At 39.6% G+C, this 19,072-nt stretch overlaps 1 protein-coding gene across 12 annotated transcripts in view; it reads left to right on the top strand.

The window, feature by feature from the left end:
- Window positions 1-17,378, top strand: part of LOC147166938 (inositol 1,4,5-trisphosphate-gated calcium channel ITPR1-like) — a 78,258-nt gene extending 60,880 nt beyond the window's left edge. For 6 of the 12 annotated variants that reach the window (XM_086086198.1, XM_086086194.1, XM_086086197.1 and 3 more), the window contains 15 exons: window positions 1,095-1,205; window positions 2,004-2,099; window positions 2,186-2,320; window positions 2,619-2,726; window positions 3,578-3,809; window positions 5,175-5,297; window positions 7,328-7,503; window positions 7,701-7,865; window positions 7,948-8,137; window positions 8,896-8,979; window positions 9,613-9,761; window positions 11,618-11,783; window positions 12,956-13,116; window positions 14,319-14,480; window positions 16,149-17,378. In XM_086086198.1, the coding sequence (XP_085942324.1) occupies window positions 1,095-1,205; window positions 2,004-2,099; window positions 2,186-2,320; window positions 2,619-2,726; window positions 3,578-3,809; window positions 5,175-5,297; window positions 7,328-7,503; window positions 7,701-7,865; window positions 7,948-8,137; window positions 8,896-8,979; window positions 9,613-9,761; window positions 11,618-11,783; window positions 12,956-13,116; window positions 14,319-14,480; window positions 16,149-16,235 (2,145 nt within the window). In that variant the 3' untranslated portion in view covers window positions 16,236-17,378. Of the gene's footprint in view, window positions 1-1,094; window positions 1,206-2,003; window positions 2,100-2,185; window positions 2,321-2,618; window positions 2,727-3,577; window positions 3,810-5,174; window positions 5,298-7,327; window positions 7,504-7,700; window positions 7,866-7,947; window positions 8,138-8,895; window positions 8,980-9,185; window positions 9,762-11,617; window positions 11,784-12,955; window positions 13,117-14,318; window positions 14,481-16,148 lie in introns of those variants that run through there. The other 6 variants (XM_086086204.1, XM_086086205.1, XM_086086202.1 and 3 more) reach the window with 2 other exon arrangements.
- The last annotated feature ends 1,694 nt before the right edge of the window (window positions 17,379-19,072 follow it).

Below are 19,072 nucleotides of genomic sequence, written 5' to 3'. Positions count from 1 at the left end.
CGAGGAATCCTGAATAGTAATGGCTGGATGTCGGCGAACAACTCCCTCCTGGTACCATCAATTTGAGCCAGGAAAAACCCTGATTTTGGTAAACACAATATAGTTTTGTTTGGGCTATTTTACATACATTCATGGCCTGTACCCAGCTTCCATGCTCTTACTTTTCTGTGCCTCTGATTTTTCTACAAAAGTTAATGCCAGCCTCCTGTTACTTCTTTGACATGGCTAGCACGGCATCTTAAATGATGGTGCCAACCTCTGTTCCTGCTGTAGCGGGGTAATTTTCTGGCAAATGTAAAACAGGAGTGAATCCAGCAGCTATCTGTTTCCATTCTGTTTACTATTAGTTTCTTAAAAGGGTGTTTTAAAGTGAATGGAAATCAAGAAAAATGTAGGCTATTTGTTAATTGAAACGGAAGGGAAATCGTTCACAGCCTGTGTATTTTTTTTCTGCAACCAATATCCAGATCCAGGCAAAAAATGTCATGAGCAGTGACATGTATTTGCTAAAAAAGACAGCAAACTTGACCTGCTGTCAAGAAATGTGACCCTCCTCCTCAGCACATGACTGTGTCTGCAGACTGTGTGATATCCAAATTGACATGCACATCAGTCATGAAATAACCTGCCCTTGAATCCTGCTTAAGATGTAATATTTATCTTATAATGTTTATATTTTTATACAGCAAATCGACAGGCATGTGTTTGTTGTTTCTAAATAGATGTGCTCTGTTAATTACATGAACTTTTGATTGCACTTTGCAGTAGATAAAAGCCTGTATCAGATTGGGGCAGAAGTGACAATCTCTGAGGTATAGTTGGTATGTTTTCTACAGGTAGCCTGTTGATGATTATCATTTCATTTTCTCTCAACGCTTCTTACTTTTAACAGTCTGACAGTAATTGACTTCTGCAAGCTTGACCCATTACCCATCCACTCCCCACTTAATTATATATAGTAAAGGGGAAAAATAGGTTATAAGAGACTCAACGAAATTAAGCCTAAATGTGTGAAATCCCATGAATAATTGGTTGTTTCAGTTGTAAGCTGATAAATGTCAATGTTTACTGTGTTATCTTTGTTTGTCCTATAGAACTGCATTGCCACTCATGAATGCAATGGAATTGACATTATCATAGCACTTATCCTCAATGACATCAATCCACTTGGCAAGAAGAGGATGGACTTGGTGTTGGAACTAAAAGTGAGTGATTATGAATTTAATTTACATCCCTTCCAGCCAACACCGCTTTAGGTTTTATAATATAGGATCTATAGCGAGAGCCAAAGTGCTTCACGGCTCATGTACACTACACATGTTAGCATTAGTAGCTATGTTTGTTATGCAAGCTAAAACAAATGTCACAATTTGACAGTGTGCTGGCTGCCGCAGGGCTTCCAGTCCCGACCAATCAGTTTTGGTCAGTATGGTATGCTCAAAGAATCACCTTGTATTTCTTCTAATTTTCAATTTATGGCAATTTTAGCACAGAGAGCTATTAAACAGTATCCTTTACAACATGGCGTCACAATACCGCCTCTTCTTTATGTGTTCTTTGTTTCTTATTGACGTGCTAAACTGTGGGGGTACAGATGAGTAAACTGTGGGGGTACAGATGAGTAAACTGTGGGTACAGATGAGTAAACTGTGGGTACAGATTAGCAAAAAAATTAAATAAATTCATACCCTGGCACCAGAGGGGCTCCGTACTTTTCACTTATATGGCACTGCAAGCAAAATCTTTTGGCAGTTGTCTCACACTTTTTAATTTGCATGCCACCATCTACAAGAGTGGATTAAAACACTGCACAGCTTCATTTTAAATAGAATCTTCAAGATTGTTAAATTTTGGTGGAACTCGAGACAGTCCCCCCTCGACTAATTATTCCTCAGTTTACTTTTTATGCATATTTGGTATTTAGTGCTGAAAATACATGTGAACTAAACTGCTTTTAGTTTTATGAGGAATGTCAATTATTTTTCTGTGTAATGTTCCCACAGAATAATGCCTCCAAGCTTCTTCTTGCCATTATGGAGAGTCGCCATGACAGTGAGAATGCCGAAAGGATACTGTACAACATGAGGCCTAAAGAGCTGGTATGTGGTAACCATGCAAATACTCACAGTATTTAGATACTGTACTGCAGGAGATGTGGATTTTTTCTGACACGATTTCTGTGTAGGTTGAAGTGATAAAAAAGGCATACATGCAGGGTGAGATAGAGGTAGAAGAGCCTCAGGAGGGAGAAGACGGAGAAGAGGAGCATTCTGCATCGCCACGAAATGTTGGCCACAATATCTATATCTTGGCACATCAAGTAAGAGCGCATTCACATGAGGGCACACTCGCACACATAACATTTACATTTCCTTGTACACCCTCAGGAATTGGACAATTTAGAACCCGAGAGGTTATTCAAACAAAAGGACCATCTTTGCTTTGAAGAGCACGTGTGTAACGTGTTGTGCCTAGTTGCTCAACATGAAAATGTTTTTCATTATGAAAATTTCAGTATATGTAGGGCACTGCAGTCACTTGTGTAAAGTACACCTGTTAAATGAAGGAATTTAGCTGAATCCTGATATCCATAAATGTTAATGCTGTTTGTTACTAAGTTGGCCCGACATAACAAGGAACTGCAAGCCATGTTGAAACCAGGGGGGACTTACGGAGAGGGTGACGAGGCGCTGGAGTTCTACGCAAAGCACACAGCTCAGATTGAGGTTAGTTGCCATTGTGTCAAAGTCATCTAAATTTCATCTGCTGTTTCAGTTTTCATTTTACTGATTATTCTATTAAAATTAACAGTGTTTTTGACATATGTGACAGGAAAAGAAATATGAATTGGCTTGGGTTTTTCTTGTCTTACACACTTTCCAAAATGAAAAGCAAATGGCATGACACGTCAACATATGATAGCTGTGCGTGTTTGTATGAGATTAGATACCATTTTTTCAGGTTAAAGTGTTGTAATGATGGAAACAACTTTGACTCCAAATTAGATATAATAATTGTACACGTTACATGCACGCAACCACCCACTTAGAGACATCTGCTCAGTCTGATTAGTTTTGGTATCACAAATTGTGCCTTTTAACCTCATGTTTGGCAGACACTTCCAGAGAGGTAATTAATTGAGCAATACAACTATTGTAGGTCAGGGGTGGGTAAACTCGGTCCTCAAGGGCCGGATTCCGGCAGGTTTTGGATGTTTCCCTACTCCAAGGAAGAGGGAAACCTCCTAAACCCGCAGGATTCCGGCCCTCGAGGACCGAGTTTGCCTACCCCTGTTGTAGGTTTTAGTTTGCAGTATTATCGAAGTTGTCATATTTTGACCCTTAATTAACCATAATACTAGAAAAACTTTTCAGTATGTTCATTAATTGTTTTAACTGTCTTTGTTTTTGTTAGATTTTTACTTTATGTACAGCACTTTGTATGCAGTTATGGTTGTTGGGGTTTTATATCATTGCAAAAGGATAAGCCTAAAGATGCCCCTTAAATATTCTTGAAAGGCTATTCACTGTATTGAATGCTGAGACTGAATGGTGGCTGCTGTTGTATTTCTGTCTAGATTGTCCGTTTGGATCGAACCATGGAGCAAATAGTTTTTCCTGTGCCCAACATCTGCGAGTTCCTTACTCAAGAGTCCAAGCTACGCATTTACTACACCACAGAGCGTGACGAGCAAGGCAGCAAAATAAATGACTTCTTCTTGCGCTCTGAGGACCTTTTTAATGAGATGAACTGGCAGAAGAAGCTGCGAGGTACTCAAGAGGCGACTGGTAACACAAACACCGTTCCCTGTACGTCTTCCTCTTAAACAACTTTATTCCTTGTAGTTCCTGTTTTATATCCTTTCCTCTCATATCTCTCCAGGCCCGGGTAAAGACAGATATATTTATATTGAGTCATATGTTATCAGCTAGGATGTGCTAGAATTGAGACTATTATTGTACTACATCAGGGGTTCTCAATTAGAGATGTAAAAGGTCCGGAATGTTCTTTTTTAGGAAGTCATAGGCCACAGTGCATGTGTTGGCAAAAAATGTGGCTTTTTTTGTTGTGGTTTTTACGTGGTTTGGGGCTGGGTGTACTGTACAGTAATAATTAGTTACTGGAAGCCACAAATAAATTTATTATCAGTATCACACTGATTCTTTCTTGCATAGTATTACCCAATAAAGTAAAATTAATCAACTTTAAATAAAGGTGAATCAAGTGTCTTGGGAATTTAAACAATATAAGATTTTATTAACAGGTCCAATAAATGAATATGCCTGGTATGTATGATAATCACAGGCAAAAGCAATACAATACACCATGGTAATGAAGCGTTCCATTGAGGAAGTAGCAGAAATGCTCGGATGTTCGGAATTGTCAATTTGATTGCTTTTGCCTGTGACCAGCATAACTTTTCATCACATTTTGAAGTTAAAATAATCCCCACAAATCAAATTACAACGATCCAGAGTCCAATGCTTTTCAATTCACGGACCACAGAGAGCTTCCTTTCACCATCATTAGTTGCATGTGGTGGTCATCACGTTATCTATTATTGATTTGGCGTATAGTGTTAAACTAGCTAATTACTTCACAACAAAATTATTACAGGTAGGGCATGGAGGGCAAACAATACAATGTCACTGGATTCATAACAGAGTTACCTGGCTGGTGGAGCAGGGGGGGCGATGCTTCCGTGTGTATCACACTGTGACCGTGACCGTGCAGTCGCTACACTGCTGTACTGCGTTCACGTGACAAAGGAAGAGAGAGACAGCTAGGTCGTGCAGCTTTTCTAAAAGATCGTGTCAACATTGACCTCAGTAAACTATTGTAAAAATAATAATAATAATAATAATAATTCCAACGGGCATTTTTTTGAGAGAGGGCAGAGGGGCAAGAGCCTATCTGTGCACGTGTATGAAGCCATTGTAAATTGTATGTTCATGTAGTTTCAACACATTGTTTTCAGTTGTCTTTTATATTTTATTAGGTACTGCAATGGCAGGATGTGCAAATTATGATTAGTTTAATCACATTGCTGCTTGTTATGAACTACTTTTGAGTTTATGTTTTGTTGTTGGAATGATTATATTAAATTCAGTCTGAATTTTAACACGAAGAATACTTATGAACGTCTTGATCAGTTTGAATGATTGGTCTTTCAGCCCAGCCCATCCTCTACTGGTGCTCCAGGAACATGTCTTTGTGGAGCAGCATCTCTTTCAACCTGGCTGTTCTCATGAACCTGCTTGTGGCCTTCTTCTACCCGCTGGAGGGTTTCGGTGGAGGTTAGCAAGCTAAGACTACATTCTCCTTTCTTTTCCTGTTGTGTCCTCTGAGAGTATACTATAATTATTTTCCACATTTTTTATGTTTGCACTGACAAACACTGCTTAGGTAATAATAATAATCTATCATTCATCAATTATCGGACAGTATTAGCTTAACAGTAAGGACTTGAGCTGGGCCACGGTTCAATATAACCTGCAGACAATAGCTAGTAGCTCAAAAGGTGCAGCACTGTCTGCGCACAACTTTTGTTCTGACAACCCTCCTTGCGTGTCTGCTTGTTTGTTATCTGGTTCCCTGTGTGGTGTGCAACAAATATACTGGATATCATAATACACAGTGTAAATTGACTTTCCTCTTGGGGTTTATAATTATGTAGAACAACAAATTTAAATTCTGTGTTCACTCAATGTCTCATTTGTTTTTTTAATTAACTTTTTACTTGTAATGTTTTACTCAGTGATGGAAAAATGTTCATAGCAATGGCAGCTTCATAAAAAAAAAAAAAAAAGAGTAAAATGCTCTCTTGACAGAATCAATAGAAAGCAAACTGGGCCTATATATTAGAGATGTAACAAACTTAAAGCCCCCCAGTGTGTATTTTTAGCACGATCTAGTGGTGAATTCATTCAATTTAAAAACCCACTATTGATTTCAATAATATGTAAAAACAAAAATATATGTTCCATCACATCAACGTACATTTTTTCCTTTAAATAATCGTAAGTCTCGTAACCACTAATTATATTACATGGATGGAGTCACACCTTAGAAGAGGCTGACACGCTTTCATCCTTCTACGGATGCCTAAAGGACAACTTTACGAACATAATTAGCCCTGACGGCGCTTGTGTCGGGCCCAATGGATCGACCGTCGCTTGCCTTCCACAGTTGGGGCCTGCAGGTGGTCGTTGATGAATCTCGTGATTCGGGCTCCCGTCACTTGTCACCTTCTGCTTTGCTCTCACAAGCTTTTACTCGCTTATTTTTTTACTAGCGTCACTCACCGGGCTTCACTCCAGCTGCCAAGTCCCCGTTGCTTGCGGAGATGCTCATTTGCTCACGCTAAATAAGAATTGGTGGTAGGCTTGTCTGCGCCACCGTAGTGTGCGTGCTTCTAACTTCATGCACTTCTATAGCAACATCTTCTTCTTTTCCTTTCGGCTTTTCCCTTCAGGGGTCGCCACAGCAAATCATTTGCCTCCCTTACTCTTTCACTTGGGTCCTTCCCATTCACACACAGATACTCCGTCTTGCTACGGCTAACCTTCATTCCCCACCTTTCCAGGGCAAACCTCCACGCCTATAGCTTCTCCTCCACCTGTTCTTTGCTCTCACTACAGATCACAATGCCATCAGCAAACATCATAGTCCATGGAGATTCCTGTCTAACCTCGTCTGTCATCCTGTCCATTACCGTAGCGAACAAGAAGGGGCTCAGAGCTGATCCCTGATGTAGTCCCACTTCCACTTTGAACTCCTTTGTCACACTTACAGCACACCTCACCACTGTCTACAGTCCTCATACATGTCCTGCACCAATTGAACATACTTCTCTGCCATTCCAGACTTCCTCATACAAAACCACAGTTCCTCTCTGGGTACCCTGTGATAAGCTTTCTCCAGATCTACAAAGACACAATGCAGCTCCTTCTGTACTTCTCTATCAACATCCTCAAAGCAAAAATTGTTACACACTGGGGCTTTAACTTTGCGCACACTTTTTCTTCTAAGAGCAAATATTCCCTGCTGCTGATTATCTCTGATAGGATGGACATGCTGGAATGCGCAGAAGGGGCACCTTTTGATTAATTATGAAAAACTCCTCTCACTGCTTCTTTGTTTCTTTCAGTATGAAATAGCAATGATTATAACATGAGAAGATGGAAAAATAAAAGCACACATGTTGATCTCTTAGTGTATGAATACTTTCAGTAATATGTAAAAGAAAAACTATATGTTAATTTAACATTTTGTTCACCTTATTAATGACTGTAAAGTGTGACGGCTGACTTTTCCTCATCTTCAGGAACTCTTGAACCTCCTCTCTCTGCCTTGCTGTGGCTAGCCATGTTGGTTTCTCTTGCCATTGTCATCGTTTTGCCTCAGCCGCACGGTATCCGGGCGCTCATTGTGTCCACTATCTTGCGGCTCATCTTCTCTGTTGGCCTGGAGCCCACACTACTTCTACTGGGTGGCTTTAATGTAAGCATGAACCTGAGTTTTCCAATCAAATTATAAATGTTTGTACCAGAAGCTTAAACCATGTCACATCCAGCCAGATTCATATTGACTTGGCATGTTAACTGTAAGTGTACTTTAGTTGTAGTGCTCTTAACATTGACATGTCCAGCATGTTTATGTCATGATCTGTCTAATGTCACTGCATGTTGTGTTGTCAGTTATGTAATAAAGTCATCTTCCTGATGAGCTTTGTTGGCAACCGTGGAACATTCACACGAGGCTACAGAGCCATGATCATGGATGTGGAGTTCCTGTACCACCTACTCTACCTGATTATCTGCACTCTGGGGGTCTTTGTCCATGTCTTCTTTTATAGCTTGCTAGTGAGTGAACACACACACACACACACAAACATGCTGCACAATGTACATTAATTGAACCTCTTTCATTATTTTCCCTTTTCAGCTCTTCGATCTTATTTACCGAGAAGAGACCTTACTGAATGTTATCAAAAGTGTGACTCGCAATGGCCGCTCCATTGTGCTAACAGCAGTACTGGCTCTTATACTCGTCTACCTCTTCTCTATTGTGGGCTACATCTTCTTCAAAGACGATTTCATTTTAGCTGTCGACAGGATACCAAACAAATCCCTGGGTATGTCTCAGCACAGGATTCTCAGGTCTTTTAATACCGGGTAACCTCCATTGTTTATTGTCTACATTACTATTATTGTTGTAAAATGGACTGCTTTTAACAAAGGACTTTAACTACACCATATGGTGCCCAAAACGCTTTACAATTGAAGCCTCACATTCACCCATTCACACCCACACTCATACACCAGTGGTCGGCTGCTGCCATGCATGGCGCCGCCAGGTCCACTGGGAGCAAACATGGTTTACCAGGGGTGAGGATCAAACCCACAACCTCACCAATTGGAGACGATCACTCTACCACTTATCCACGCCGCCCAACTCATTGTCACTCGAGCTGTGTTGTACAGTACTGACCAGCCAGAGCAGAGTTATGTCTACCACATTCCGACATAATACGTTGTTGTTGTTTCTGTTCAGTTGTCACGAGTACCTTTCTGTGGTAGGTCAACAACAACAAAAACAACAAATAAAACACTTATTTTGAAGTTAATTTTATAAATTTTTAAGTTTTGCAGGATTTGCTAAGGTCATGCATCATGGTCTGAAGTCTGGATTTTTATGTGACCTTTACCAAAAATGTTGAACTGCAATTTGTGGCAAAGTGGCATTTAACTTAAGCAGTTCCATTTGGCATTAAAAACACACACATACACGAGGTTGCCTGCGCCCCTGATATGCACTTGTAAAAATCTGGTACTCGACACAGAAAATAAAAAAAAACTGTACTTAGTGCATGCTTTGCTTGATTCCTTCCAGAATTTGGAGCCACTATGATGGGAAAATTCTTCTCGGGTGGAGTGTGCCAGAAAGAAAATGGAGAAAACTGTTCGGCAGGAGCTCGTAAGTAGGGGGGAAAAAAACACATCTACTGCACAGCACATTGGTTGGGTGTGTACAAGGTCTTCTTAAGACTGATTTGTGCATGTAATTGTTGGCAGTTTGTGCGTTCACAAAATCTTTTTCCCTAAACCCATTAGTACATATGAAGTTGTAAATATGGATATTGAATATAGTGTGTACTGAATATGGTGCATTTTTCCGACAAGGAAATGGGTGTGTGCAATAGAGTTCCTTGCCGCAACACTTACGAAAGGCCTAGATCTGTCGGCCAATCCGAAGACATTGATGTCATGGCCCCACTCGGCCACCTTGCAGGAGGTTCTGAAAAGTGGTTCCCTTGTAACCGCATGACAATAACAAAGAGTAATTGAAAAGCAACGACTTAGGGGGGCTAAGCAAGGCCATTCTGTAATGGAACCGGTACCATGGAAAAAGGGGCTATACAGTCCTCAGAACTCAGGGGTGATGAAATGGTATGTTATGACACTTTTAATGGCATTTATTCAGTCGCTTGATCACCATTTTTCAACAGGCTGATGGACTATTTAAGCTAATGTCCACTGTCAAAAGAGGTTGTTTTTAAATTGTGTATATTTTTTGTTGTTGGTGGTGCGCGTGCGTGTGTCTCTGCAGCTTCTCTTGCCATCCAGCCATCTGCAGTGGTGATAGAGGACAAAGACAGATCGTGTGATTCCTTACTCATGTGCATTGTCACAGTATTGAGCCACGGTCTAAGGAGTGGAGGAGGTGTTGGGGATGTACTGCGGAAGCCATCCAAAGAGGTACAAAAGTGAAAGGAAACACACCCAACTGGTGTATAGCGCTACTGTACTAAAATGATATTGTCCAATGACTTCAATTGTCATTTTTTGATGATTTGACTCTTGGTAGATTGCATCATTAAAGTTAGAGCATGTCAATTCCTAGATGCTTGTGCAGAAAATTTGCAATCTAAAGAGGATCTACTACAGTAATTTCTGGCCTATGAGGCGCACCTGACTATAAGCTGCGCTAGCTAAATTTGGGGAATACTCGAGTTTGTTACAAATATAAGCCGCAGGTGTTTTAATGTTACCGCACCGGGTTCCCGCTACTTTCTTTGTCAAATGAAGGGCGCAAATTGTCTCGCTCTCGTTCTCTCTCCTACTGTATTTGGTCTCACTTGGTTTGTTTTGCTCTGCCTAACGCTCTTGCGCTTTCTTTATAGTGCGATCTTGTGATCTGATGGATAAGCCGCACTTTTGTATTAGCCGCAGGGTCGAAAGCAAAAAAAGTAGCGGCTTATAGTCCAGAAATTACTGTAGCTATTCCAGAAATTACTGTAGCTATTCTGGAAAATTCTCATTTAACGTACAAGTGTATATTCTTTAAAATTAAGGTATCATCTATTTTTATTCATTCAGAATTAATTTCTACTAGTTACAGCTACAACACAATCCCAGAACAATTCCTAATTACTGTACTTCAAACAAGTCATTGTCATCGATTTGTCTTTACCGTTGTCAGCTTTCGTAACCCTTAAAATGGTTTAATTTCCACTGAGCATGACTCAATGTTAGGTTGGCCAGACATCCGGATTTAGCCCGGACAGTCCTACTTTTCAGTGATTTGGCCTGCGTCTTGCGCAACCCTAAACCAGACGCTGGTTTGGTCCGCCTTTTAAAGAAAATGAGCCATGGTTGATTTTATGTGACCCAACATCAGTCCCACCCTTGTTTGTCACAAGTGGTCTGTATTGGCCAATAGTGGCTTCAGTTAAAAATCTCATATATCATCGGTTCAATAAATGTAAACAAATCTCCACGTGTAGCTATCTGACTATATGTCATTTCCTCGCCACCTTCTTTTGACAGCAGCAAAAAGGCAGCGCTAGTAAAAATGCCAAAACGCCAGACATCTTTTAATATTGAACGGACGAAAGAGCACAATTTCCTGGCTAAAAGCAGTCGAGACTGTTTTCATGGTTTCGAGTCAAGATAGACACCATGCACTGCCTGCTTAAGGCCAACCAAAATAAATGGCTACAAACTAATACGTGGATGTCAATGCAGTAGGGTTGGTAGGCTTTTATTTTGAAATGGACCCTTGAAGTGCACAGTTGCGTGTCTTCTAACTTGACTCGTTACGGTACACCGTATTTCGTTGCCGTTTGTTTTTTTGCCCGTGTGGTGGATCCTATCTTGACGACCAAGATCAACACATTTAAAACACATTTGCTCCCCCCAATCCTGTGAATAATGTCAGGCAGAGGGAGGAAGCAGATAAGACTTTGACAGCATCATATTTTAGTTCAACCCGAGAAGGGAGACGGAGAAAGCAAATAAGACTTTGACAGCACTTAAACATACACATCCTCAGATACACACAGCCACGACTAAATCTAAACAGTTATAATTAAATTGAAACAGAAGATTGTTTTCACAATCAATGGTAAATCTAGTCACTAATGTTCACTATACCTAATCTAAGAGCAAGGCTTCCGTTCCCTATTTTAGTGGTTGATTTGTAAATGAATGAAAAATAAGGAATAAACCTTACTTTCTTATATCTAATTCTTATAACATTTGCCAACTAAATCTGAAGTGACTTTACATTAGTCCCCTTTCAGCTAAAATGGTTTCTCCTATTGGGTTTTCAGGAGCCTCTCTTTGCAGCCAGGGTGATCTATGATCTGCTGTTCTTCTTCATGGTTATCATCATCGTTCTTAACCTCATCTTTGGCGTTATCATTGATACATTTGCTGATCTGAGGAGTGAGAAGCAAAAGAAAGAGGAAATCCTGAAAACAACATGTTTTATTTGTGGTGAGTAAACTTTTGGATAATGTCACTGTTGTGCCATAATGTCTCCACCTAAGGATGACTGTCTTCATTGTGTTCCATGGAACCTACAATATGTTCAATGCCTTGGTAATTATTTTAAACCCTACTCCTGACTGACACCTCTCTGATGCAGTAAAAGCTTCTGGTGGAACATGGCTTGTGGTGCAAGATGTAACTTTAACAATGTCAGGGAAAGTATACTAATTCTTTATTTGGGGTTAAGAAAATATACTTTAAATCACGTGTGTGCTGTGTTTGACATGAGTTTGAATGTGAGTAGTTAATTGTAAACAAAGCCACGTCCCCTGTTTATTATTTTCACTTTTATTTATTTTCTTTTGCCCCCAGTTGAACTGTACAGGTTATAGATCACATTTAAATTATTTATCTGATCTCTTTCTCTCTATTTTATGTATTAGAAAACCTGGCATTTGAACAGGTGTTTATAGACTTTTAATATCCACTCTATGTGGCCAACAAAGTATGTGCCAACCACTTGTGACTTTTAAAGTGCTGTTTCCGGTCCTTCCAAATTTACTGTTGCATTCTTAGAAGTGGAAGTAGCTTTAGCTATGTAGTAGAACTGTTGTGCTGTGCCAAAACTGAGCGCAGAGGTTATGCAGCATCACACCAATTTAGAAATGGGCTGCTTTTCTGGGTAATGTAAACAATGAAACACCCACCTCCGCTTCCCAGAATGACTGGTTAGTCATGTCAGATACTATTGGGGAGGAGGTCGAGTGGTTTCCTTATTTTTATTTTTTTTCCAAACTATTGGTCTAGACCTGTTAATGAATGCATTAACAGGTCTCCCATCACTAAAGTCTAAATTGTTGGCTTTGTAATGCAACCTGATGTTTGACAAGTCTATAACTTCATTTTTTCATCATGTAAGGAGTGAGATACATTTACCGTCATTTAGTGCAATGTACAGTGCTCAAATATCTTCTTTGACACTGTCTGACCAGCCCTCGTGACCATATTGTCACTTTTTTTTTTTAAATACTTTTTTCACTTCTGTTTTTTTTTTGCTACGGCCGTGAGCACTCTTATGTCATGTTGCCACAGGTTAGCATAATGAAAATAATAGTAAAAGTGGTTTTAAGAGAGCAAGTTGTGAATCTGTGTGTGTCATTTGTCCTTGATTGTTTCAGGTTTGGAGAGAGATAAATTTGACAATAAGACGGTTACCTTCGAAGAGCACATCAAAGTTGAACATAACATGTGGCATTACCTATTCTTCATCGTCCTGGTGAAGGTCAAGGATTCAACTGAGTACACTGGCCCTGAGAGCTATGTGGCTGAAATGATCAGGGTAAGGTTATTGGAATGCACTTCCAAAGCGCCAAGCCTAGTCTGTTCTTTTAAAATTCTACCTTTGCCTCTCAACATTTTAGCAACAAGTTCAAATTGAGTCATCTCATATTATCACTCCATCCAGGATTTCACAGGCATTTTTTTATGATTGTTGCGGGCTAAAATGCCTGATTTCGCAGCCAATTTGTATAAAAGTTGCGATAAAAGTAGTGATCCCAAACAAACAAACACAAATTCGGCGGGCAAAAACGAAATGACGAAAAAAAACAACAACATGACGACGCTAAAAGTTAATACCCTCAAATAGACGTGATATAAAAGTGGTTTCAGTCCAGGCCGGGCAAAATCTAGTGGCCCGCTCCCTGCACCGGATGCAACCTGCTCGTTCGCAGAAGCGACATAGACCCTCCAGCCGCGTCCTGCTTCTCCCGGTGGTCCTTCCGCCGCCTGCACTGCCTGGGATTCAAATCTATGGCAAATGACGTTATTGTTTGGGGGGTTTTGTGCCAAAGTGAGCCTTTCGCATATATTTAAAGCAATACGAGACTCATAACTCGTTTTCCAGTATTGAATAAGGCATTGTGAATAAAGAATAAAAGTTTTTTTTTGTTGTTTTTTTAATTGCGCCAAGGCCTCTCAGCATGATGTTACGCCAGTGATTCTTACAGCTGCATATGCACATTATAAACTTTTTGTTGTTAAGTTTGATCAACTTCACTGCTTCGTTTACCTTTTTTTGGTCCTTTTAATTTTTTTCTGTTCACCAAGTCAACCACATCATGCCTTCATCAATCAGTAAGTGCATCCTTTTCTGCAAATTAATCAAGCGTGTATATAGCTGGTGCATCAATCATCGAAAATCAGGTTTGATAGTTCCACATTCTTACGTTGAATCTTAGTATTTTTATTTCACAAGTACACTTTACATCTATATTCCATATTTCAATTAGGTTGCATGCTTCTCTTCATTTGTTGCATTTTTATGCCTTTTTTTCAATATAATGAAATCTAGTTTAGTTACCGCATGGAACTTGTATGAATAAATTCTCTTGTGCATCAAATCCAGCCTGTTCTGTGTGTGTTTGAGTGAATTATTAGTCCTTTATTTTAACAACTGATTACTGAGAAAATCATGCAACATTAATCCGATACATGTGTGCCGTTATGATGGACATAACCTGTCTGATTTTTGTATGCTAGGAGCACAACCTGGACTGGTTTCCCCGGATGAGGGCCATGTCATTGGTCAGCAGCGATGCAGATGGGGAGCAGAATGAAATTCGAAGCCTCCAGGAGAAGTTGGAGTCCACCATGAAACTCGTGTCCAACCTCTCTGGCCAGCTGACTGAGCTCAAGGAACAGGTTGGTTGCACTTCCTTACGATGGTGACGACGTGTCCAATGTCATGATGTGGAGAAGGTGAACATGTGTTCTTAAGGTTTCGATTCAGAATTATTAAAGGATCGTTAAAAACACTCATGAGTCACAGGTTTTTTGTTTGTTTTTCAACCCAGTGTTGCTTACTTGTTACTGTTATATTCTACATGATGTAGTAATCTATGGAATTATAATTCAAACAATATTTCTGAAGCCATTCCGCTGTTCAACGCGTATAAGACGACTTTGCAGTTGAAATGAGAACTGGATTTGAGGAAATGAATGACAATGAGACTTTTAGACCCAGACAGAAGGAAATGATGGTGTTGCTGTACACGTGTGATGTAAGGCTCACTTTTAATCAAAAGAAAATAGTTCAAATTAAGTCAGCAAATTGTATTTCCACTTTGTCATTTCACTTGTGATGTAATATTGTGGCAGTTTCTGTGACTTCAATTTGGTCTTTCAACTAACTTTACTCCCTCAACATTTCAAAGTCTTTGTTGTGTTTTTATAAAAAGTGCATTGTACCGTTTACAAAAAGTAATGTTAAAGCTTTTTCTACATCATGTATGCTTCACCAATGCCCAGATGAGTATGAAGAGCCCTGACTGTTCTACTCTGACTGTCCCAATCAGCTTTTATCTTCCCTTTATAGTAGAGTGTGTGCTGGTTAGGGTTTCTTTGGGGAGGGGAGAGGTGGAGTGGTGAAGGGACATGTACATCCCCGCAGAGTAGCGGACATGTGGCGTTGTGCTAGTATTAGCCTGTGGTGTTAGCTAGCGTATGACACTGCACGCATCAGCTGCAGAGATGCTGCAGTTACGTTTTGGGCCAGAGGTGGCAGTCGTGAGTAAAAAAGTGACAAACTGCACAAAGATCCTTGAAAGTGTGAAAAAGATAATATTTAACAAATTGTAATTTAGGCGGCACAGTGAAGAGAGGTTAGTACATCTGCTTCAGTGTGAGTTTGTTAGTCTTATTAGTTTTAGTTTAGTTTTATTATTTGTGTTAGTTCGTTTTTAAAAAAAAATTGTTTTAGTATTTTTTTTTTGTAATTCTTGTTTGCTAGATTAAAAAAAAAAAAAACATCACAGTAAGTGTTGTATAGTAAAAAAATCAACAAAAATATTATTTTATAAACTACCATCCACAAATCAAACACAGATAACTGTGACAGTCCACATACTATTTTCCATGTATAAAGCAAAACAAATTACGTTAACAACATTTTTTTATTCTATTTCATTTACAATATATGTATATATATTTTTCTATTTTAGTTACTGTTTATCGTAAACTAAAATAACCTTGCCTCACAGTTCCGAGGTTTGAGATTGGAATCTAGGCTGCGGCCTTCCGATGAGGAGTTTGCATGAATGCCAAAGGAACAAAGTTAGTGAAACTTGCCAACTGCCAAAATGTTCTTCCAAGACTGCAGCTTTTGTGTCAAGTTGCAAACAACCAACTACAAAGTTGACTTTTAACAGAAAATATTTATGACTCAATAGTTGACATTTGATATGAGTGTTTTTCAGTATTAGTGTTGCATATTGCGCATCTTCCGTCTGATGACGTGATAGTAGTGTACAGAAAGGATAAGCGCACTTCTTTCAACATTTTCCCCCACGCATCCACATTGTCCTCTTTTAGATGACCGAGCAGAGGAAGCAGAAACAGCGGATTGGCCTGCTGGGACACCCACAGCACATGAACGTCAACCCCCAGCAGCCTGCGTAGGCTCGAGGGACGATGCCTGAAGCGCCTCGGATTCAGCCTTATGTCTGGACAGAGTCGTCCTCACGCCAACGTTGCACATAACCAGTGTGAGTAGAGTCAATTGGAACTTAGGAGGACTCTCTGTCATATAGTTGTAGTGATAATATGGTGTGTAGCTCTACTGTGTACAAATGTCAGTCATGACCTTGACACTCAGCCTCCATTTTCTTTCCAGTCCAGAAAATTGTTTGTGCCAAATGTTTTCTATGTAATATTACACCAGGTTTATCCATGCATGTCATTTAAATAAATAGTCACACATGCGAACTGGAGATGATGAATTGTCTAGTTTGATTAGCCTCCATTAAAAAAAAAAATTCTATTTTAGGCTGAACAAGCAGTATTATTTGTATTTGTATTTTGTGCAATATATAGAATTAAATATGCAACTTCATGTGGATGTGAGTTCCATAAAACATTCAGTGTTGACCTGTATTTTGTATTTAAGACTTGCTGGATAAAATAGGGACTTTTGATTTTACTTTTGCAATTGTTGAGATTATACTGTATTTAATAAGATGACCTTATTTTTTATTTGTGTATTGTTTCTTTAAATTAAGTGTTCTGCACTCAATAAGAATGTTTGCATAAAAATGCTGTATTGTATTTAATTTTCCTTTGTCTGTGTAAATCCAAATCTCATTCTCAGTAATACCGACGTACTGTATTATTATTTCTCAGCCGTCAAGTGTGTTGTATAATTGATTCAGTGTACCCCTGTTATGGTTTACGGAACATTTGTGTCATTCTTACCTGAGCAAATGTAATTCAGCATTTCTTCTCTGTTGCAACAAACATGTTTGCTTTGTGAAATATTTGTGCTTGCACTTTACTTTTCATGCCCTTGTAAGGATAAGCACTATAGAAAATGGATTTGATGTTTTTTATGGTGTGTCAGGTATGTCTTCATACGATTGTTTCATTATTATTATTATTATTATTCTGTTAGTATTTGTCAAGTTTATTGCTTGCCTTTGCTTTTGTATAGACACATTTATTAGTTGACAACAATTGCTAATTAATAGAAATAATAAAAAATCAAGACCATGCTATTTTGTATATTTCAGTAGAAATATTTATTAAAATGAATGTAATGATCCTTTACTTTCCATTCTGTTGTCTTATTTTTTTATCAAAAAATTATTGCCTGCCCCCATTCCTTACCCTAACCTCACCCATATCCCAATTCAAACCTAATCTCTAAAACCAAGTTTTGACCCTCAAAAAGAGGTTTGGACCACCAAAATTTCCCCACAAGGACACGTGGTTCCCACAATGATAGCAAAAAAAAACAAAATGGTCCCGATGATGTGACATAACCCCCCCCCCCCCCCCCCCCACCACCATCCCCTTCCCCACACACACACACAGACACACACGCATGATTTTCGAAAAAACTCAAATATCGCCAAAAAGTTTTTACGCTCTCATGAGGTGGTTTTTGAGGCGTGTCGAAATATAAGTCTTTCGCAAAAGTGTCATGGAAACACTTTTTGCGCATTCCCTGTAGTCATGTGACCCCCGGGGGCCACTCTCTTTCGTGTCGGAGCTTCCTCCGGAGGGGATAACAAGTATTTTTAAGCACAAAGCGATTCAGTTATGGACAGGGGTGAAAGTGGCTAGAATTTCTTGCCGGAGCTCCCTGACATAAAGGTCGCTGCGCAGCCAGAATGTGTGTTTGTTTGTTTTGCACACATCGACGTGACTCGTCAGATACACAGAGAACGGAGCCGGTGGACAGAACTCAGTGGGATAAATAAATAGATATTGTTGGAAACGGATTACGCTACACAAGCACACTGGAACAATTCGGAAGCACTTTTTGCTATGTTCACACCAAAATAGGGGGAAGCGTTTACCCCTGTACAAAAATTGCATCCCCTGCCGTGGGATATTATATAGATTCTTCGAAAAGGTTCCTTGTAAACAGATATTTAAACTTCAAACATCTGCAACAAAACAGAAAAAACAGTAACATTGAGTCGTCTGAGCTTTCCTACTGCGTGTGTGGTCAGTGAATGCAGCGCAAGTGCTTGCTTTTCTTCAGCTTCCCCGCGATAAATACTTTTTTCTTGTTACAAAACAAAGCCCACAGGAGGGAATCATTTTTTTTACGGGGGTATTAAGTGGCTGCCCGTGTTGTTGCACGCAGGTGACAACAGACAGGACGCTGTATGTGACATAGTCCATCACCGAAGACGATGTGGCACATAATTCAGTGAGGCGAAATGCGAAGAAAGTTCAAAATTTTCAACTTTGGCGAATATGCAAATTGTCACCGCACCTCCAAACACGTCCTTCGCGCCGCCCCACGCACGCGCCCGTCCGCGTGATATGCAAAACTGAATTTGGTTAACTTGTACTTTATTAAACTATTTAACAATTTAAACAGTGAGTTCGGTTGTACTTTAACAATGTACTCGCGTTACTTTTGATCAATCCTCATCCACAAATCCCTCAAAGTCCTCATCTTAGCTGGGCTAGTTCTCCATCAAACACGGCAGATTCTTGTGTCCAAACTGCGGCCTGGGGGCCATTTGTGGCAGTTTGGCCCTCAGCATATACAGTATTAAAAAAAATATTCTTTTGACACGACCTGCAACCCTAATGGCTGCGGGTGTTGAAAAAGTAGGTTGGTATGTTGGCGTGGGGTGTGACACCTGCATTCCCATCCCGCAACTAATACATTTGATACAAAAACAATGACAGAGTTAACAAGGACCATCAAATCAAATTAATGACAAATTTATATTAGCTTTTTCTGTTTTTATGCATCCACAGTACTTACAGAAATAGCA

Source organism: Leptonotus elevatus, chromosome 10 (assembly GCF_054856555.1).
Source record: "Leptonotus elevatus isolate MCC_2025b chromosome 10, RoL_Lele_1.0, whole genome shotgun sequence".
In the NCBI taxonomy this organism is placed as follows: domain Eukaryota; kingdom Metazoa; phylum Chordata; class Actinopteri; order Syngnathiformes; family Syngnathidae; genus Leptonotus; species Leptonotus elevatus.
Note: the sequence above shows the minus strand (reverse complement) of the source record. Positions and strands in the feature narration are given on the sequence as shown.